Here is a 23,063-nt window from a genome sequence, read left to right on the forward strand (position 1 = left end):
ACTAGAAAAAGGTTTGCCCATTTTTATAAATAAGTATGACTTTCTTTTATGATGCTGCATTATTCCTATATAACTCATCATGTTTCCCTTTAGGCTTTGGCTGCCAGAAAGCTCAAAGCTATATTTATTGCCAAACCGCAGGAATGAACAGCTGCCTAATTTTGCAAAAAACTCTATCCCAAAGCACTTGAGTGTTTACCCTCAACTAAATGGCCCCATGATATGCATGGCTCATGTTATGAGTTGTCTCAAATCCAATTTGGAAATAGGTGAGGATTAAATAATAAACAAACAAACAAACAAACAAACACATAAGTGATTTGGATGCAGTAGGCTTGGTCTTTGGCAGTAGAAAACGCTCACACCTAGAGTCTGATTTGTACCAAATGCCTATCAGGCACGTTGGTTAATCTGGAGTACTGCTCTGGGGTGAGTGTGTCCCAGGGTGCAGCCATGGACATTGGGTCTTTCTGCTACTGAGGCCAACACCTGCTTTCACCCATCTCACAATGCTGGCTCCTTAGAGATGGTCTGTGTGGCATCCGATGAGGATATCAGGTTGAAAAGGGTGGCAAAAGAGCAAGGAGCAGGTGAATTTGCAGTTTATACATGGACCACAACCTTTAAAGTAGTTAATAAAACAAGATCTAGCTGAAATGGACCAGGTAATAGATAATTTTCACATACAGAAATGAACAATTCTCAGGCATTGGGGGTGGTGTGTGTGTGTGTGTGTTTGTGTGTGTGTTTATTAGAAAGTTCAACAGTAGAATAAAAACATCAGGTGAGTTAAGATACTTCTTTACCTTTCCAGAAGGTCAAATAGGTAGGCTTATTATCAGCATTACTTACATAATTTTATAACATGTTATGTGCTGAAAAGGCATAGAATGTGGAGGAAAGGAAACCAGAATTTTTCGAAAGACTGGTGTAAATTGTTTACCTCTGTTATTTCCTTTAAGGGTACTAGCATTCCTTTTCTCTGGAATGCATAAGCTCTTCAGCAGCCTCTCGAATAACAGGGTAAGGCACAGACACAGTGGATGTTGTGCTGGAACGATTTGGATACGAGGACCCGGGAGGGTGGACTCTGGTAACGTAGTCTTCATTATAGTGTCATAAAACCTGGCAGGCTGGCTTTCTGTATCAGCAACAGACACCTCCAAAGCCTGTGGGGAAAGCTTGGTCCCCTGACTCAGCAGTAATTTGGGTCAGCTGCCCAGAGCAACAGGCTGTCATGACAGAAAAGGTTTGCCATGGCTTTCACAGGAGAGTCAACACCCGCCTAGGAGCAAGTGGACCAGGCAGGCTCCTGGGGCCCCAAATATTTTCCTCCTCTTGGGGCCTGCCTGATGCTCCACAGAAGCAGTTTTACTCAAGGCAACAAAGCTTGGTGCCCAAGAGCCCAGGCTCTGGAATCAGACCTCCCAGTTTTCAATCCCAGCTCCACTTGCTGTTGCCTGAGCAAACTGGGCATATAGTCTCTAACTTCGAGTCTTTTTGTAAATTAATAAGAACATCCATGAAAGGCAGCTGGCTAGCATCTGGCTTATGCTAACCCTTCAGTATATGTCACCTTTTATTATTATTTAGACTTAAAGTACCACTTATCAAAATGTCAATGCCGAGGGAGGCATACCTTGTTACTAGTTAACTTCAGGGGGCTTTCTCGCCACTTGAATGCCGGTTAAGATGTAGTGCAAGGAGCCTAGGACTGAAACCTGGGCGAAGCAGGTAACTAGTCCAAAGGACAGAAATAGCTTTGACGTTTTGCCTGGAGCCACAGTGATTCTTGTACACGGATAGGCACCCAATCGTGGCAGCTATCCCAGCACAGACCTCACTGCTGCAGAAAGGCAATCTCATTGCCGAATCCAGATCACAGGCCCTTGGGACCTTAGGGATGGCCCCTGTCTCTATCAACTGTTCCACCTCAGAGGATTCTGTAGATAGAATTTTGACGGTAAAAGATATTAAACCGTAGAGCTGCTACATGAGCTCTTTGTTCGCAGGCTTGCCATAGAGCGAATGCGAAGACTTTAAACACTGGCGTTTGTGGAGAGGCGCACACTCTAGAGAGGCTGATTACATGGGTACTTGCTGTTAACACCCAAAGGGAAGCCACTACCCTCTTCTGCAAATCAGTTGTGTGTCCCTTCACATCCTGAGAAGAGACTTCCATTTGTAAAGTCATTTATCACTTCTACAAATTAGTTACTTGTGGATTTCAACACCCCATCTTGCCCAGCATGGAGAGAAGAGGAAATGGCATTTTGGAGACTTTCCATTAAACTGTTGCGTACAGATGGATGAATTATTATTTTTTTCTCCCCAGGGTACCCAGGAGAGGCTGATTCTGACTCAAACCTATAAAAGAGAGACTCCATTTCAGCTCCCGCTGGATGGTGGAGGGGTACATCTGGGGGCACACACACGTATTCACACCCCCAGTTTGCTGTGCAGAATGGAGCACTGACCTGTTAGGCCGGCAGCCTCGGCGGACAGGAAGGCACTCCAAGACAGGAGGAAAAACAGGCCTGTTTCCAGCATGGGGAACTCGCACAGTTTGGTAAATTTGGTCAAGTGACGAAGACGTGTTAAGGGAAACGACAACTGCTTTTATAGCTAAATCTCCCTCTCAGCTGAGAAAAACTAATCTGGTTGTGATAGTTTTAGAATCAGAGAACTGATTTTCAGACCTGACTGGGAGGCTGTCCCGCTCCCCAGGACGACACCGAAGGCCAGCAGGACTTCCCTGCTTCACTGGGGGCAGAATACTCCGGGACAAATTCAAACCTGTGTTCAGACAAAAAAGTGTCAGCCAGCTGAGGGTACAAAACCTCTTGAATTTGGCCTTGGCCATTGGGGTGGGCCTCTCAGGAGACTGCAGCAGATCTGAGGAGACAAAGCCACAGAGAGTGGCGGGGTGAGATGCTGCAAGTGTGTCAGCACCGAGGGAGGCCACTGCTCCTTGGGGAGTGCTAGTCTGTGGAGAGGCCACCTTGAAGACTCTTCTCTCTTGGGGGTGGAAATGGGTCAGGAGGAACACTTAATGTTCAGTGATAGGGGAGTGGCTCATGCCCTCTTAGAATAAGTAGGATAGAGGAGACGGTGTATTATTTCTAGGTCAGACAGGAAACCCTTTGGCAGGCAATGGCTCATTTTGGCTGGGATGACACTTGGTCAATAGCCTATGAGTTGCAAATAGAACAAAAGTGTAGTGATGCAAGTCATGCAGAGAACGGGTGAGGGGGAGATGGTTAGGAGTGTGTGAACGATGGGAAAGGGTTACATTGCAACTGAATCCACAGGAAGGACGGTATGTTGCATTTTTATGCTTCTAGAAAAAAATCTAAAGATTCCATATTAAGAGATAGTTAGCAGCAGGGCAGGGAAGCAAAAAGCATGACCCCTGTGGCAGAAGATCCAGGGCCAAATCTTGGCTTTACCAGTCACTGGCTGTGTGATTTCTGAGCAATACGTTAACCTCTCTCGGCCTCATTTCCATCCTATGTGAACTGACAATGAGAATAATACCTACCCACACAAGCATGGAGAGTAAAATGAGATGAAGCATATTAAAAATGTTTTGTAAAGTCTTAGAAAGCCAGGGACCGGCCCGGTGGCGCCGCGGTTAAGTGCGCATGTTCCACTTCTCATCGGCCGGGGGTTCGCCAGTTCAGATCCCGGGTGCAGACATGGCACTGCTTGGCACTCCATGCTGTGGTAGGCGTCCCACATATAAAGTAGAGGAAGATGGGCACAGATGTTAGCTCAGGGCCAGGCTTACTCAGCAAAAAGAGGAGGACTGGCAGTAGTTAGCTCAGGGATAATCCTCCTCAAAAAAAAAAAAAAAAAAAAAAAAGTCTTAGAAGGCCAAATGCCAGGAAGAGGCAGAATAATGTCATGGTTGGGAGTGTGGTCTCTGGAAGCCAACTCCATCTGGGTTTACATTCACTGTATCAGCTCAGACATGTCCCTTGACCACTCTGTGCTTTGGTTTCCTGTCTGAAATTGGGGGTAATAATGCACCCTGCCTCTTAGGTGCATAAACCAGTTACTACGTGTTAAGCACGCAGCAGGGGGCCTGGTATGCCATAAGGGAGATGTTAGTTTTTTACTAGTGTGATTTAAATTAATTTGTTTTGTAAAACATCTTTCCTGGAAATGGATTCAGTAAGGATCTGGAAGCAATTCTTTATCTGGAAGAAAACATGGGCTGCCCTTTGACCCTTTTCAGCATCCCCTCTTATCACTCGGAGGCCGGCTTTGTTTCTAGCGGGGTATCTTCCCCTGAATTCCCTCCACTAGTTTGTCGCAGGAAAGGCTCAGGTCAATTTGAGTAATGGAATATCAAGAATCATAGGGCATTCTTTTCTGTCAAACTCCAGAAAGTAGTTCAGTCGAGCCCAAGCTTGTCTAGAGCCCAAGGGCCTCTACCCTAAGGAGCCTTTGCCTCATCACGAACAAGGTATGGAGGTTATTACGATGGAGGGAATGACTGTGTGTCTGTCTCCTTCACAGTCTGAGAACCAAGGCATCAGGCACTGTATGAGCCGTCCTGCCCCTGGGACTGAGCCCTCTTCTCTTCCATCTCTCCGCTTTCTCCCAGATCTGATCCAATCTCATGTCAGGTTTCCAATCTCCAGGAATTAGCCCTTCCCTTATCAACATGCTTACTCCTGTGTCCATCATTTCCCTTCACATCAGGCAGAGAGGAGTTTCCATTTCAGCTCTTCCATCTAGTGCAGGTTCTGAAGCCAAAAATCCTGGGTTTAAAGCCTGGCCCTGAAATGTTCCAGCTGTGTGGTCTTAGACAAGTTGTGTAAACTTCATGTGTCAGTTTCTCAGCTGTAAAACTGGGATAAGAACAGTGTCTCCCTCCCAGGGTTCTCATAAAAGCCATCTGAGATAGTCCACACAAAACACTATAGACAACAGCTGGCACATGGTAAAGTTCTCAATAAATTTCAGATGATATTTTTATTACTGTGTTCATTATTACTGATCCGTGACCCAGAGTGAGCTACTTAACCTCCCTGAGCCTCAGTTTCCTCCCCTCATGTGTAAAGTGAGGATAATAATAATTTTTCTTATAGGGTTGATTCACAGGGGGAGATATATATAAAGGCCCTGGAACATGTTAGACATTCACTAAACGTTGCTATCATCATTGCCATTACCCTACTCTAAAGAACACAGACCACCATCATAATACCACTCAATAAGTAAGAGGCAATAGGGATTCACACCCAAGAGTGTGGTCTGTTTCTTGGTTTCACTCCCTGGATTTGAATCTTGGCTCTGCTTCTTACGAACTGCGTGGCCTTGGGTAATAACTTACGCTTTCTAAGCTTCAGCATCCAATAAAAATAGTGTCTGTGTGATGTGATCATTGTGAGGTGAATGAGGGGTAGTATGCAAAACAAACAGCAGGAACCCTGACATACTATAAGTACTGGGTAGATTATTAATCATACTTTGTGAGAAATCAGCCCTATCTTTTCTGATTGACTTTATTTTTGTCGCTGGATTGACATTCTCCAGGGTTTCCAGGACAAAACTGGGGAGTGGCCTTTGATTCTCTCCTCTTCTTGATCTCTCATAACCAACCAATCGTTAAGTCCTAGAGATTCTTCTAAGCATCGGTCTCCTGCCTGATATCCCCTCACAGCTCATCATCTCAGTTTCGCTTGATTCTAGCCCTCTTGCCAGTCTTCCTATGTACCAGTTCCTCATTTATGTCTTTACGAACAGGATTTTCAATGTGTTATTCTCCTGAACAGAAACCTTCAGTAGCTAATTGTAGACTATAGAAAGAAGCTCAGACTCTTCTGAATAACACTCCAAGATACTCCTCAAGCTGACTCCAACCCACCTGAGTCACCTCATCTTCCATTGCTCACCAGCCCGAGCTCTCTGGTCCCCTCAGGCACACCTGCCATGTACCACATCAGCCCCACCCCCGCACCTCCATGAATGCTGGTCTTCTCCTGAATCACTCATTGCATAGCCTTTGCCTACATCCTATCTGTCTTTCTGGCCAAACCCAAGTCCCTCTCTGCATGTAAATATTGCTTTTCAAATTGTTTTCCAAAAGCACGAAGTTGGCCAAGAGTTGACTGGACTGTTCCAGACACAATGGACTCATCCTCATTTGAATTTTTAGAGTCTTAATAAGTTGGCTGTGGCTTTGGTGCTCACATTCTATTCAACTCTTATTGTAGAGCTTGTCTTTCCAGGCTTGTCACTAAGTGAAGGCAGGATGCATGTTTTATTCATCTTCTGATTTGTCTTAGAAACCTTTAGTAGAACCTAGCCTTTTAGCGGCTGCTCAGTGAATCTTTGGGCCAGTCCCCATGGAAAAACATTCCAACATTTTGCCTTCTTTGCCAGGGCCCTGACCCCATTTGCACCCTTACTCCTTCTCTTTTCCCCCAAGGTCTTTGGTCCTCGATCCTTTGCTCTGCCTCTTCTCTGTGGTTTCCATAAATCCCTCACTCTTGACATTAGCCTTCTGGCTTTCCTCCTCAACTCTGACCTACTTTTTCCCCATCCAACTGCTGTGAGTGAACAGCCCACCAGACCAGCTTCATTACCTGGCTCAAATTCTTGAGGAATTCTATCCATCCTCCAACCCCTCTACTGCAAAAGAGGAAACGAGATGACACAATTGCCCAGATATGGCAAACATGTCATTTCTGCACTGCTTGCAGACCTCCTTCCATAAAATATTTATGGATGCTTGTTTAAACTCACAGTCATCTTTGGCTTGGCCAACCCTGTGAGCTAGTTATTGACACAAGCTTGAAAAGGAGGAAAAGACTACCCAGTTTATCACTTCCAGTCAACCCTGTGTTGTTCTTGACCTTGGATCTTTGGTTCTTCCTCTTGACTCTAATACAGCCAATCCTGATGCCCCCCTCCACCTATTTTCCTAGGAGGCAATTTTTTTAGACTATTGATATCTTAGGATCAGATAGCATCAGTAGTGCTAGAACTGGCCTTGGACAGGAAAAGAACCTGGGGCCCTCTGCCATTGCTACCAACCTATGCCTTGAGGGTGACTCAGAACTAAGATGGCCCCAGTGGTGCTGTGTCACACTTGAACTAGGCTATCTAGCCATTTCTTGACCTGAAGGTTGTCCATCCTGAGAAGCATTCCAGGGACATCGACTGCTCTTAGCAGTCCCCAGCTTTCTGCACACACACAAAGGATATCAGTGCTGTGACCACAGCATATGCAGACCCCATTGCAAATGAGCCGGCGAAGATCCCCAGGAAATTCCCCACGGACTGGAAGAATGCTGCAGCATCAAATGCATTCGGATTCTCCTTGGGACTGTAAATGGATATAGAACTGAAAAGAGAAGAGGGTAAAGGTTAGTCAGTGGCTGCCATCTTATGGCCCAAATACCAGAAGTCAGAATTCAGTACCCACTTTTGGGAAGGGCACCTTTTCCTACAAGGTTAGGTGCTGGTTGGAAGAGTTCGGGGAGACAGATGAGGACAGAAAGAGGTGGAGGAAGCAGAAATCTTTCCCCTTCCTTACAGCCCAGCCCCACGGTATCCATATATTGCTGCCAGTCAGTAAACATTTTTATCTTGGAAGGGTCGTAAAGAATATTGTTTCTGAGCAAACTAGGCATTAAAACATGGTAGGTGTATAAGGAATCTGCTGAGGAGATAGATAACTGTGAATTATTTAGTGGCCATATGTCTTCAGCGCTGTTATATATTCACAAATGTTCCTGATAAAAAGTGCACTTTTATGGCCTGTGCACAAATGGGCGATACAAATCACAGCATGTACAAAATATTCTGCTGTGATCTTGTCATAAACCACAAAGTATTCCTCCTCTCTAGTGTAACCCTTCAGAAACAGCCCAGAAGACGTTCAGAGCATCACAGTATTAACCCCCGGGGAGAGACAAAACTCTCATTTTCCCACCGAAACAAATGGCAGCAGCTGCCCGGGGTCATCTTTTATACCCCAATTCTGGTGGCGGCCAACAAATTTATTTCCAGAGGGAAAAATCAATCCACCAATAGGCAATCTGGTCACTTAAATATTTTGGAGGGCATCTCATTTGCCACTTATTTTTTTTTTTTATCCAGGGCCTCAAATCCCTTCATATTAAATGAAGGACAAGGTGTGTCCTATTTTAGGAAATATGAACTCCATATTGCAGCATTAAAATGAACAGATGTCCTAGAACCAGTAGCTTTGGGGAGACTAAGGAAGTAACGTTTCAGATTTTCTTTTTTGCAGTTTTTATTTTAAAATGAGGTCTTTAATGAGGAAAAATCAAGAGTTTCGCAGTGGGTTCTGGAAGGGACTTTGTAGCAGTACACAGAGAGTGAAAAGTACACTAGACAGACTGGCTTGAGATTAGATTGGATTTTGCCGAGATGTAACTGAATCTTTCGTGGCTCGGATGATTTGAGCATGTTAACTCTCCGACCTGAGTTTTTGTGTCTAGAGACTAGTTGGGGGGGGTAGGGGAGTAGATTCCAATTCTCTTACACGAAGACGTGTGGCATAATAAAGGTAGTTTTAAGTGTTCTTAGTTTTTCCCCGGAAGTCTTTAAACCCCTAAAGTAGGCCAAACACTTCTGCTTTGATCACGTAATTGGATAAGGAAGATAAATGTGGATCTCGAATGGAGCCCTGAAATGTATGCAAGAAAAGGATTGCTTTTGAAGTGTTTTTCTTTTTGTAAAGTGTTGTGCTTTGCAGAAAAAAAGGAAAAGCAAACCCATATTCTCATATTTGGGTCCTCTGTTTCTGACAGTCCTGGGAAAGGGTGTAAAACCTCATGGCCATTATGAAACTTGGTGCCCAAGGCTGCAAATGTTGATGTGTGAGTTGGCGTTCATTTTCTTCATTCCAATGAAGAAAAATAATGATGAGAAAACATCCCAGTTGCATGCTCCTTTTCAAACAAAGGTTTTTGCATAGTAACAAAGCTTTGTAAATAATTCTGTTGATTCCTGAGTCTCTACCAGTAGATCTGACCTGCAGCAAGGACGTTTTCACCCCCGTCTCCACCTCTACACTCCCCGGTTGTGTTTTCCCCTTCTGGATGCTTCCCAAGCTTGGAGCACCGCCATCACGTCATTTGGCCATATCCCATACCATTATTTATTACTTATGCAATGTTTTTCTTTAAGTCAACTCATTTTTATTCAAATATCAGAGCTTTTATTAAAAAATAATTATGAAAACCCAGGTTTGATGTGCTAATTATATTTCTATTTAATACATAACAGATTATGTAATCACTAAATTTGAAAAAAATGTTCACCTGTGTGTCACCTTAAATCATCTGGTAACCCCACTGGTTCACAGTTTGCACTTTGGGAGATGTCGCTCTCTTCCTGGGCTCTGACCTCACCCAACAAGGTACAGCCAAACTTCATACCTTCCCTGTGACATTTGACTTAACTGAAGGGAAAAGCTTCATTCTCCTGGACCTACGGGACTTGTCCACTGAGTTTGCCAGCTCCCCAGGATGCATGCCTCAGGTACCTGCTCTGTGCCAGGTGATGCCCCGGGTGCAGGGACTGGGGGCAGGCAGGGAAGGGCATAGAGAAGGGAAGCAGAATTTGAGTCAACAAGCTTGTTACTGAACGGTATGCAAGGCATATTGAGGCAGAGCAGCCTGAGATGTAGACGGTGACTAGCTCTAGTTATGTGCTGAGTGTGGGTTTGTGAAAGATACGCAGAATTTAATGGTGCGAATGAGGAGAAGGGTGCTATTTTAGAATAAAGGAGCTAGGATTTGAGCAGGAAGAGAGTCAACAGACAATGAGGGGCCATGGAAGGGCAAAAGCAAAGGCAAGGAGGCAGATGAGCTGAGGGCCTTCGGAGCAGAGCTCTACAGTGAGGGCTGGAACACGGGGAGCGTGGACGTGGGCACCTGAGGAGGGTGGAGAGAGGTGGGGCATCACTCAGAGCTTTAAATTCCATATTAAGAATATACAAAAGCCCTCACATTTACACAACATTTGTTCCTTTTCTGCCTACGTTATAACTTTATGGCCCTGTGACATCTCCGCCAGGTAAACAGGGCAGGGATTGCTAGCCCACCTTTCCCTTCGTTCTTTTTTTAATAAAATAAAGAAACTAAGGGACAGAGAAATTAAGATCAAATAGCTATTAAGTTCAAAACATAAATTTCTTGCTTCTCCCTCAAAAAAGTGATCTTATTGGGAAGAAAATATGAACCCTCATCAGAACTGTTGAGTGAGCGTTTCACTGACTATGGGGCAATAGGAGTTCAGGTACCTGTAATTTCATGCCTGGATGGCACATGGCAGCACCTCCTGCATGCAAGGATAGAGCGGAGTGCATTGTATGGGGACACAGCACCCTCTCTCCCCTTCTACGAGAGGCGAGAGCTTCTCGTGGAAACCTGCTTTCACGGCTGGCTTCGGCTCCTGGACTTAAGCTTTGCCAAGCCTGGCCTGAGTCTTGTTCCTAGTGGCTGGCACATGGCAGGCTATATAAAGGTTAATCGAATGGAGGCAGGATGACTGGAAAGTAGAAAGGAAGGAAGAAATGCAGACAGGAAGGAAGCTTGCAAAAGCCACTCATCCCTTGAAATGAATTGTCATCTACCAGCATTTTTATCAGACAGTGACTGTATGTAGTCATGTTGTGGTTACTTTTAGGGTCATTAATCCAAGCCTGAAGGTGACACTTGAGACTCTTAACTTGAGCCTCAAAGAGCTGACCCTTATTGTCTGGATGGCCTTGGCCAAGTTACTTCATCACGATCAGACTCAGTGTCAAAGTCTGTAAAATGGAGATAATAGTACTTACCACCTCCCCCCCCCCCCAAAATGTGGAGGATATGAGGTACATTTAAAACTTGTATATTTATCTTGTGGATTGTAGGGCCCTTCACTGAGTGCTGATTATGTGCACAAAAAAAATAAACACTCAGTGAATGTCAACCCTCATCACCAGTGTCATCATCATCCTGTTAACACTTCCGCAGGGCTCATAATGTCAGAGAGCAGAGAGCTGTGGCTGAGCCAAGCCTAAGTTCCAACTGTAGGGAGCCGGGGCGTGGCTCTGCTCCCGGCCCACCATGCTCCCAGGTGGCTGCAGAGGAACTAGGCATTTCTGCGTGGGAACAGAAAGGTCTCCAGGGAGAAAATGGCCATAGAAGTGAGGCTAAAAACTTGTCATGGTTAGCACGAGCTCTTGGCTCTGGGGATCAAGGAGGGCAAGGGTGTCCTAGGCAGACTGGGCAGGGTCCTGCCCCAGGACAGGAACAGCCCAGGAGGCTGAGCTTAGCTGTGCCTCCCCTGGTTTAGCAGAGACGTTCTGCAGGCAAAGCCCTCTGGCTTCTGGTGAGGAGTGAGGCAAAGTCATCAGGAACCTGGCAGCCCAGTGAGGCTGCATCTCTCCCAGTTTCCAGGATCTTAGCAAGTTATTGCTCCAGGCTCCAATCCCTGGCAAAGGAGGCATCTCTCTGGGCTCCGGTTTTCAGCTGCCATACTGAGGCTTGGGATCACGGAGCAGCAGCTGCAGAAGGTCTTTTTCGGAAACAACTAAGGGTTTGGGTAGCACGTATCGTTTCCCAACTTCAACCCAAGAGAGGGAGGAATGTCATGTTCTAGCAGTTTTAGCCCTTTGGACTTAAGAGAGAAACATTGAGGGAGATGCTTGACCCAGGAGTGGATGCAAATACTGGAGGTGGGAGAGGAGGGAACTGCACTTGCAGCTAATCTGTGTGGTGCTTGTTCTTTGGGACGCTACTCTGAAGAGGCACTGTTTATAACACAAGCTTGTGAAGATGGATCTACGAGCCCCACAGTTCTGGGAAAGTATATTTAAGTTGGACGGAACCCACATCCTTGAAAACGACATGACCAGAAATACATAGCGGTGTTTAAATATTCATCTCATAAATTGGAAATAAGTCCAGGTTATTGATTCATTCTGTTCAGGAACAGATTATTCAGCGAAAACTAGTTTGATGATGGCATATTGTATCCATTCTCAGAAATAAATGCGTGCAGCATCTTTTATTCAAAAATTTTGAAATGGATGAAATATCGTAAATTACTTTGATGACAGCAATGTGCATAAAGCATCACGTTGCTCACTGTATCACTGAAGATTCACAGACATGATGGCAACTCTAGCATCTCTCAACTATCTATCTTTTCATCTTCATGATGTTCTTTCAGGGAACACACATGGCAGCTGAGGTGGTGTTAAGAGTGTAGAAACTGAATCTGAGATCTGGGTGCAAATCTCAGCTCTGCCACTTACTGGCTGTGTGACCTTGAGCAAGTTCCTTAAACTATATGCACCTCAGTTTCCTATAAAATGAGGATAATTACAATAGTACCTATCACATAAAGCCGCTATGAGAATTCAATGAATTAACGTTTATAAGGCTTTTGAAATGGTACCTGACACATAGGAAAAACTAGACAAGCGTTTAAGTAACCATCCTTCTTCTCATAAACCATCCCTCTGTCTGCTCTTCCTCCTTCTCTCTCTCTCTCTTTTGAATTGAGTGCTTGGTTTAGTTCCAAAAAAAGTATTTCATATTAGAAGTCCAATCAGCACCTCAACTAGAACAGAATTGCGACATCATCACCTATCTTTCTTACACTCTTACTGACTGCTTCCTGGCCTAGGATCTCTGGGTGTTAGGGATCATTTGATCTTACAAATTGTTTTGTTTAGAAGGGTATGTGACACATATGCTCAAAAAATGCTAGTGATGAAGGAAAAGAATGAGAAGGAAAGGGAGAGGAGAAGCGAAAGAAAAGGAGGAAGAAGAGAGGAGGTATTGCACTTATGCTGAGAGTGAAATGAGATAATGCAGGGAAAGTATCCTATAAATGGTACCACCATCACTGCTGCCAATGCCTTCCCCTCTCACTCTGGCCACCTTTCCTTTCTGGATCCTACTGAGTCATCTCTCTCCTGATTCTTACACTCCTTCTCAAGATCACCAATTTCCAACACCATCCACTCCCGTTATTCTTCACTGCTACTGCGAAAGTATTTTACTCACAGAAACTACCCAACAGCGTCAAGCTCCTGGGCAGCTGTTCTTTTATAACAACACTCTCCTCTGACTGGTCCTCCCAACTCGCACAGTCCACTGTCCCGGGCACCTGACTGGGACAACCCGCTTCCCTTCTCTCCCAGTCCAGTCTCACTTCTTTTGTTAACGTGAAATCAATGCCACTTGAAAACTTTTAAAAGGAAAGTATTAAGCAAACACATTGTATCCCTTTCAGAATTCCTATGAATTTAATCATTAAAGAAAAAAATGAGAAAATGATACCATAGCCAAAGATATACAAAAAGACCTTCCATTTCCTCTGCCAAATCTTTAATCCTTAACAAAAAAATTTCTAACTACTGGCACTAGTTTATTAAAGAGTTCCTTGTTAGTTGGGATATATATATATAGATATCCCATATATATATCTATATACATACATAGTTTACTTTTTCTCCAATGACTGCCTCCAACGATTCCTTCTTTGTGCTGGATGTATAGTTCCATTAATGTATGTCTTGGTCCAATTCCATTATTCAATTCCTTTCAGTTATTACAACTTAGTGCAGTCCAGCTTAAAACCTGAATCTTCAAAGCAGGATTCTTTTTTTCTCTGCAGAATATTCTAGAGCAGCAGGCAGAACGGCTTGGAAGGGAGGAGAGGCAGAGGAGTTGTTCCTTGCCCTCCCTCCAGGGCACCAGTGCCCCTGGTGTTGGAGACACAGAGGCGGGATGGGGAGTCAAGCTCTCCACCTTATGTGGCCCACTGCTTGTCTGTGGTGGGTGGGCGTCCCTGGCCTCACTCTCATTCTTGCTTTATCCCTCTCTTGGAGGTCTCTGTTGATATGGTGGGACTTCCATTTTGCTGACAATCCCCTCACAGGAGCCACTCGATCCTCCATCTGCCCTGACAGCTATACACATTCCCAGCCCTTTTCTATGGCTTGGATCAGGGGCCACTTGGGCAGCTTGGTGGCTCTCACCTCTCTCTTGACCCCCAATATCACTTATTTGGGGTACCCATGAGGCCCCTCCATGAGCCATGAGGCACTGCGCTGAATGGGCTCACCTTGCCCACTCCCCAGACACACCAAACCAGAGAGCCTTCAGGTCCTGCTGACACAGACACAGAGGCTCCAGCTGACTCCTTTCAGAAATTCTAGGCCGGTCCCTGTGTTCTTATGCACTCCCACTCCAAGAAGCCACATCCAACAACCCTCTCTCCATCCTCTGTCTTGAGAGGGCCTCAGTCCCTCTGCAGTTTCCCCCAGTGGGGACTGAGCTGGCAAGGCCTCTTCTTGCAGGCAGCCCCAGTGTATCCGGGTGATTCCAGGGAGCCCCTTCCACTTGACTTAGGGGAGAGGAAGCACTCCCATGGGGAGGGAGTTCTTATCTGACTTGAGGCCAAGGAGATGGGATGGGGATTGGAGGAAATGAGGCTGATTCTATTGCAAATTACACCAGTTGGGAGGTGTTTGGTCCTAACTGCTGGGGAGTCCTGCTTCTCTTTATAGTATGGAGCCTTTTCGTGACTTTTGTTTTCAGCTGTACCCCCTAAACCCAAGTTGGAAAACAGGAAAAGGCCCACAGGATGAGATGTCTTGAGACCTTTATGTCAGGGTGCTTCTAGTTTCTTTTCTCCCTAGATGGATTTCTTTGTAATTCTGCACTTAAGGATACATTTTAAGGAGAAACACAACATAGAGGGGCAATGAAAATTTGTAAAAGCTGTTCGGTTTGGTCGGCTCTGAGTGTCACAGGGAAGAAACAAAGTCGAGGAAAAAGTAATTACAGTGCTATTTTGTGTTTAAAATTTTTATCTCTTAAAAAAAAAGAAACAAGTGGATCCTTATCTATTATTTATCTTTTAATAATTGTACCAACCTGCCCTTTCTCAAGAAGTTCCTTAATTATGAATAAGGAATTGATTTTTATGGGGCCAAGAATTGTGTGTACACATTGGAATTCATTCTGGCATCTGCCTGCCCATTATTCTGGCTTATGTTCTGCCAAAGGCCGATGAAGCTCTGTCAAGAGAATCTGCTGTAAAACATAATGACTTCAGGAATTGGGGGCATTCCAGGTACCCTGGGAGGTTCGAAGAGCTGCCTGTTAGTAATAAGAGGTTCTGGCCAGAAGTTTGCCGAGCTTGAGTTAGAACCATAGGGTTTCACCTTCCCAAGGGCCAACGACCCCGCAGGGTGGAGAGCTGTGTTGGGGAGGCACATTAATTAATACCTTCAGCTTCTAGAGGCCCGTTTAGTTAATGGTTGCTCCCTAAGAATCCAAATTCATACCAAAGGGTAATTTTCCAAATCTTTGACAAATATCACTTTGTCATTTTGAGGTCTGGTGCAAAAGTAAAAGACAAGGGGAATTCTGCGGCAAGCACGAGTTAGGGAATCATGGCTGCCCCAGAATAATCCCATCTCAGGCTGAATTAACGGATTCACTCCACCAACAAATATTTATTGAGGACCTCCTGTGTGCATGAAAGATACAGCAGGAAACACAACAAAGCTTCTGATCTCGTGTTCCTTGCATTCCAGTGGAGAAGACAAGATAATAAATAGCTAAGCAATAATATCTGATCTAACAACAGAGACTGAAAAGAAAAACAGAGCAGCATGAGGGGACGCGATAGAAAGTGACGAGGGTGCTGCTTTTTAGTTACGGTGGTCAGGAAAGACTTCTCTGAAAGATTATTAAGTGGAGTCCTGAATGAGACGGAGTGGGAAGAGCTTTCTAGGCCTTAGGCAGAGCTCGCTTGGTGGGTCTGAGGAGACTCAAGGAGGCAGTGTGGCTGGAGGCAACGAGTGAGGGAAGAGTGGTGGGAGACAGGGCTGGAGATGGGGCTCGGGCCACATCTTGTGGAAGCTTCAGGCCATGTTTAGGACTTAGGACTTTCTTCTAGGGGTGAAAGGGCAGCCACTGGAGGGTTTGGTGTAGCGGAGAGCTGTGGTATAGAATATTCCAGGTGAAGGCTATGTTAATAACAGTAGAGGAAGCTGGACAGGAAACAGCATGGTCGCATTCTACTCCTCAACATCTGGAGCAGACCAGGCGTCTCCTTATCCATCTGGATGCCATCATCTGAACGAGGCCTGACAAATCACGGCAGACCATGGGAGAAAGAGTGGGGTAGTGAGGAGAAAGAAGGAAAGAAGGAAGAGAGTTTAAAGGACAAATGAATTCAGCAGAAACAGCTGCATTGAGCATCTGAAAGGTAGTCATGCAGAGGAGAGACTGGCCTCATTCTTTGTGTTTCCAGAAGGCAAGATAAAGTCCAAAAGTAAAATATTATAGGTGAAAAAGATTTCAGCTATATAGTCTATTTCAAAATTTCCTAATTCTTAGATCTGACGGAAAATAGAATGGGCTCTGTAAAAGGGTAGTGAGTTCTCTGTTGTTGGAGATACTTAAACATGGAATGAAAGAGTTACTTGCCAGGGTGCTATGGAGAAAATTCATGCACTAGACGGTTAACAATGTGGGCTCAGGGAACCTCTCGCCCCAAGAGTCACTGACTCACTATTTTCCAACTTCCTCCAGGATGACCAGGAGAGGGGTGTAGGGTGCTTTCCGTGCCAATCCAGATCCTGCCACTGGCAATGGCTGAGCCCTCAGAGAGTAAGCAGCAGTACTACCATGGGGATGCAATGAAGGCTCCGATGATTGAGGTTGGAGTCAGGTTGATAAGGGCGTCAAGAACAGTTACAAATTTCAGCTCAGAATAAAGCCTTTGACAGATTCCTAAGTGGCTCTGGTCCATTAAGTTCCAACTTGAAGGTGACAAAGAGAGCTCTGAGTCTAAAATTGGTTAAAAGGGAAGCAGCGTTAAGGGAGGTCTGTTATGAATTATATGTGCATTTTCTTTAAAAGGAGATCTTAAATTACTTCGCAATTTAGCCTGAAAAGTCTTGTCAGAATTGAATTATTCTGTGGGCTTTGAGAAATTTCCTCTTACACCTAATACTGAGAGGAAAGGAATTCGAGATAGTCCTAGAGGTAAAAGTAACTTGCAAATTCTCTTCTTATTTCGTTTTCTTTTTTTCTTTCTTTTCTGAAGCAGAAACAGGAATTTGAATCTCACTTCTGAGAGCCTATTTAAAAGAGAGAGAGAGAGAGACTAATTCTCACGATCTAATGGGAATTTCAACCCCTTCTCCAACTTTTCAGTTCTTGAATCCTCACTAATGAAAGCTTAGCTCCAAAGAGTACTGTGATACGTGAGTGAACCTTTTAGTCATAATAGATATCAAAGATAGAGAAAAGTAGGTTAATAGCCACTAAAGATGGAAATCTAGTTAAAATGGAAATATAATCATTAACAGGTACCAGCAAGACCAAATATTAATCCCCAAGGTTGAAACGGAGAAGGAGGTCAGGCGTTCTAATGTTTGCTGAAAACTCAGAATACTTACTATTCCCTGCATTCCTAACTATGGGAGATTCACGAGGTGTCAAGCACTGGGTGAAGCATTTTTTTTTTGTAAAGATTTTATTTTTTTCCTTTTTCTCCCCAAAGCCCCCTGGTACATAGTTGTATATTCTTCGTTGTGGGTTCTTCTAGTTGTGGCATGTGGGACGCTGCCTCAGCGTGGTTTGATGAGCAGTGCCATGTCCGCGCCCAGGATTCGAACCAATGAAACACTGGGCCGCCTGCAGCGGAGCGCGTGAACTTAACCACTTGGCCACGGGGCCAGCCCCTGGGTGAAGCATTTTTGTAAACATTATCTCATTTAACCCTCACAGTAACCCCTGAAGTAGGTGCTATTATGATTTCCATTTTATAGATGAGGAAACTATGGCTTAGAGAGATTCAGTAATTGTATATATTTCACCTCATTCAATCATCCCAACAATCTAATGAAGAAAGTATCTGCATTTTAGAGATAAGCAGACTCCAGAAGGGTAAGTCATTTGCTCAAGGTAGCTTACTAGTGAGTGGAATAGCAGCTATTCAGCTCAGGTCTCACCTACTGAAGCCTGCGTACCGGGCAGACCGGGCAGTGGGAACCCTGGATCTCTCACCCGAGTGTGCTCACAGACAAAGAACTCAACAAACGCTTCACCTTCAGAGGATCGAGGCAAAGACCACCCCTGGGAGTTTGAGACTTTAGGACTTCTGGTCCTAATTTGTGGGGAAAATAATTGCATTAGCTAATATATCCACTTCAGTATGAGGAGTTCTGCTGACAACCTAGTGACGCTTGGGACAGGATTTCTTCACGGAGACCTCTCCTCTGTATTGAATGGGTTTAGTATGAAACTATATTCCATGTCTCTTGGCGTTCACAGCACCGCCAATGCAGGGCTTCATCCTACGCAATTGTCCACCCTGTGCTCCTGCGTGATGACTGTCTCTACAGTAACTGCTAATCTGTGTCTCACTGTCTTCCTCTGAAAAATGGTAATGGTAACCACTGTGCCTCCTTCATAGAGTGGGGATTAACTGTTCAAATGTGTGTACAGTGCTTCTCCCCGGAACATAGAAAGCACTCCATATGTTAGCTGTTATTACTGTTGTTACTCTTATTGGTATTAATATTATGGTTGGAATGATCACTACATCTTCCACCATTTGCTCAGAAGAAATCACTAAAAACTGAACTCTGCTTCTAAGAATATGGAGGTATTTAGGGATTCCAATTAATGTGTCAGAACATTATAAGAATCTTCTGGGGTAGATGAGCAATATGTTTAGAGTGAGATCAAATACTGAATTCATCTTTTTCCTAATGAGGCCCGTAGAGCAGAAGGCTACTGGGATAGTATCAAACAAGGAGACAGGTGCGTGTAAATTGTTAACAATAGCTAAGCACAAAAGATCCATGGTTGCCTTGCAAATCCAGCAGAGCTGAACTTGTAGCAGCCTTGCCGGAGAAGGGGACACCAAGGTAGACATACCACAGAAACCTTGTTCCTGTAGCTGAAGCAAAAAATATTCGTAAACAGAGGGTGTCTAATGAAGTTGTGTGGAATTGCTGATTAGCAACAACGAGGAAAAGTCATGAAGCCAACGGGGTTTGCTTCCATGGCAATCACCACTTTGCAGCTCACTGCATGCTACGTAGAGATGAAGAAGAATCTGCCAACAGGCCGTTGCTTGCACTGGGGCCTGCAGGGTCTCACAAATGCTGTGTGCTGAGAACAGAGATGAGTGGCTGAATGAAATGCTAGTTTCCTCAGGCTGGCTCAAAGGACTTTCTATAGACAATGGGCTGCCTTTTTGATGTGGGTGCCTTGCATTCTCACCTTAGACAAACCTCACTCCTATTACAAAAAGCTGCCTGAGACAGCCTGACGGACTCTTTACCTGGTTACAAGCCAACTCCCAGAAATATTTGCACCGATCAGCTCATTCCTGCAGACCCTTCCCCTGTTCTTCCACTTATTAGCAATTAAATGAGCATCTGGGCCCCAAATCACAACTTAATTTAATTAAGAATTTGCATCCATCTTTTTAGAGTTGCAGATAATTTCGCTTAGTTCAAGCTTATCTTTGGAGGCAAAGCACATAGTTATCTTCATAAACTGATGTATTTTACCAAGGCAGTTGCCTCACCCCACAGATTTCAATTTTATGTTTGAAGCATGGAAACTGCAGACCAACAAATCTTACCAAAGAGGGTTTTGCCTCCACATAATGTTTGTAAATTTCATTACCTGTGTCTAGGAGTTGCTATAAAGTAGATATTATGGAATGCTAAAGTTCCACAGAGGAGTCATCTCTGATACTAGATCTTCAGGACACAGCTTTATCTGGAATAAGAATGTGGACTTTAAGGTATGTTTGAATCTCAAACCAATACAACTTGTAAGAATTGAGACATTCCTAACTCAAGCATTTAATAGGCCTTTCCCACCCCATGCACTACAGTTTCTACGACTTGGAGTCAGAGGCCAAGCATGGGGACGAACACTTCACTGGGCCATTGCTGAGCTGTGAAGGAGCACAAGCCACTGCTCGGTGCTGGGATGTAGGGCGCTGTGCTCTGAGGCAGTCTTGAAACCTCAGGAGGATAGTTTGTACACAGCTAGGCAGGTACTAGCTCAGAGGCTGGGGGAACATGCAGGCTGGAAGGCTCGGTTGGGAATTGGGGTGGAGGGAGGTCAGTGGAAGGCTTCAGGTTAGAACCAGGTAAGCAAGCCACAATGAGTAGTAGACCACCAGGAAGGGGGCTGGGAAATCAGCGATTCAGGGAGCCCAGGGATGGTGTGAACCCAACGTAAATGCATACATGCACTTTTCTGGAAGGAGATTCCTTAACTTTCATCACCTTCTCCATTTAGGCCATGACCCCAGAAAGGTTAAAACCACTGAAGCAGGAGTACAAACATACTGATGGTAGAATAAGAAGGCAGTAGTCAAAAGCTGAGGCAGACAGCAATCTGCAGGACGTGAGACACAGGGAGAACCAGATAACCTGTGCAAGGTACAGGAACTGGGGGCCTTGGCAATGGAGGAAACCCTGGGCCTGAGCCATGGCCTTTCACATACCTCCTACTCAGGCCCGGGTGGTATGGGAGAACATATGTGAATAAGGACAGGTCAGAAAGAGTGACAATTCCTGACATCTGATGAATGAATGAAAAGCAATTGGATGTATTGGAGTATACGAGGAAGTTATTTGGCTTAAAACTAATTAGGCCTGACCTTGCTTTTCCAGACAGGCCTCACACGGCCTGTTAAGCATGCATCGTACATGTGCTTTAAACATTTACAATGTCCCAAAGACAAGAATGATGCCCTTAAAGATAGGGATGTTGCCTCCTCATATCAGCATTTCTTTAAGGATGAGCATTTCTTCCCAGAAACTAAGAATTAATTACTGACCTGCTTTAACTCATCTCATGACCACTGACCTGCTGGCCACCGACTTGCTGTGCATCCCTTGCAACCACTGACCTGCTGTGAAGCTAAGCATCTCGTGACAACAGTAAAAGAGAAATTCCGGTCATATGTGATGTATGCTCTTTGTTCCAAGATGGTATATAACCACTCGGTACACCCCACTTCTTCAGAGAGCTTCCTTCCTTGGTGGAAAAGTTCTCCTGGGCTATAATTCACAAAATCGGCTCATAATGAACTCACCTCAGTTTTGATTTATAGATTGATTATGGATTATTTGTGTTGACACATCTCAGTATATCTGGATAGTAAGGTGAGGTTTTGAGAGTTGTCTTTATACAGGAGTAAATGACAGAGTTAGGAAGTATAGCAGATAACACCATGAAGCACAAATTAACTTGTGGCCAGGATCAAACCTACTCTCTATTCATGGTGTAGCTTGTGTCAACTTTATTGATTCAATACATCCAAAGTCACCTGCCAGGGTACCCACCATCACCACCACCACCACCAGGGTTTGGCTCTCCTTGGGTCAACCAGATGTGTGAGACACAGCAGCTCTCAGGCATGGTTCAGTGCACCCCTGGCAAGATCTCCAAAAGATCCACTGTCTTTATTTATATGTCATGAGAGCAAATGGGGGAAACAGGCTGAAGGTCCCCCAGGAATTTGGGGGAGAAATGTCCTTCGAGGGCTAAATTATGAAATAAGTAATACATTGATAATGAAAAGCATTTGGGATGCAGATGTCTCTTTCTGACATGGATTAAAATTAGAGACTTGTTTGTATGATTCATAGGGTAGGAGCAGGTAGCTGGGGTGGATCAGAAAGAGAAGCTGGTACAAGGTGCCCAGAGATGGGGCTCCTCCTGTTTGGAGGGCAAGCGGCAGATGGTGAGGGCTTCTTTTTGACCATTCCCCTCCACTCCTTTTACGGCAGGGCTCGCTCGCTCACTCTCTTTCTTTGTAGTTTTTTTTTTTGGTCAGCCGTTTTTCATATTAGCATTCTACCCATTTAACGGGTATGCTCCCAGCTAGTGCTGAACTTCACTTCTTAAGTGGGACTAAGGTTATATAGAAATTGCAAAGTCTTTGAGAGAAAGGGCAGAATTCAATAATTATTCCTCATTGTCTCCTCTGGATTAAGCGTATTCATTAGATTTTTATTCAAATCTATTAACACCTTCTTGGAAAATTCAGTTTTAAAAACTGCCTCAGGTCCATTGTACAGAAGCATCCAAACGGAAACAGAGGTGAGCCGACGACAGGAGAGGAGAAGGCCATACAGATGGAAACAATAAAGGACTGTGACTGCTTTCATATCCATTAAATGTGCGTGTGTGTGTACGTGTGAGAGAGAGAGAGGAAGAAGCTCTAAACAATTTTATGCTGAGAAATAGCAAAATCCCTGTGTTTGTGTGTGAAAAGCCTGCGTTATCACTTAATGCTAACGAAACATCGTCAGGAGGAGGCCAGCACATAATCAGAGGTTACAGCACCATGAGTGCATACGGAACGTGATGCTGAAGACCCAGGTAATTTCATCACAGCAAAGTATGCTAAGCCCCACAAACCTAACGCCAGAATGTGGGGACCATAATGAAATTGAAAGTCTCAGAGAAACTGATGAGCGCCTCTGCCATCTTCTGCCTTGGAATTGCCTGACAGTCCTTGGCTCCGGCGCCAGTCTGTGTAGGTGGCAGAGGAGAGGAAGGAAGGCATTGGTTCTGTTATATTATTTAAATTGAAAACAGTCAGCCCTTGCAATTGTAGATTTTAGAAAAATGAACTTAATCAGTAAGTTACCAAAATGATGAGAGAGAAAAAAAATAATTTCCAGCTTTTCAAACCATAATAGAATAAACTAGTAAGATATAAAATTGAGTCGGTAAATTGAGTGATCAGTCTGTGTAACACCAGTTTAATTTTAGTCTTAAGTACTGAATTTGGAAAGCATACATGGTCTATTTCTGCAAAGTGTTCAGTGTTAAAATTCTCTTGGACTTTTTGCTTTCTACACTGCAATGTTAGTAGCTGCCATTTACTGAGGGCCTTTTGCAAGCCAGAACTGTGATATGCATTTTTGTATACATTATTTGGAATCTTATCAACAACCCCACAGAAGAGATAATATGATCTACACATCACAAGGAGAAGTTGAGGAA

At 44.5% G+C, this 23,063-nt stretch overlaps 1 protein-coding gene across 4 annotated transcripts in view; it reads right to left on the reverse strand.

Annotated features, from left to right (window-relative positions):
• The window catches only part of SLC9A9 (solute carrier family 9 member A9), a 510,485-nt gene that overhangs the window by 266,853 nt on the left and 220,569 nt on the right, over positions 1-23,063 (reverse strand). For all 4 annotated transcript variants that reach the window (XR_011426649.1, XR_002800813.2, NM_001434675.1 and 1 more), the window contains 2 exon segments: positions 7,222-7,360; positions 2,478-2,583 (listed from right to left, as the gene is read on the reverse strand). Coding sequence is in view for 2 of the 4 variants with exons in the window: in NM_001434675.1 (NP_001421604.1) it covers positions 2,478-2,583; positions 7,222-7,360 (245 nt within the window). In the remaining 2 variants the exon portion in view is untranslated.

Source organism: Equus caballus, chromosome 16 (assembly GCF_041296265.1).
Source record: "Equus caballus isolate H_3958 breed thoroughbred chromosome 16, TB-T2T, whole genome shotgun sequence".
Taxonomy (NCBI): domain Eukaryota; kingdom Metazoa; phylum Chordata; class Mammalia; order Perissodactyla; family Equidae; genus Equus; species Equus caballus.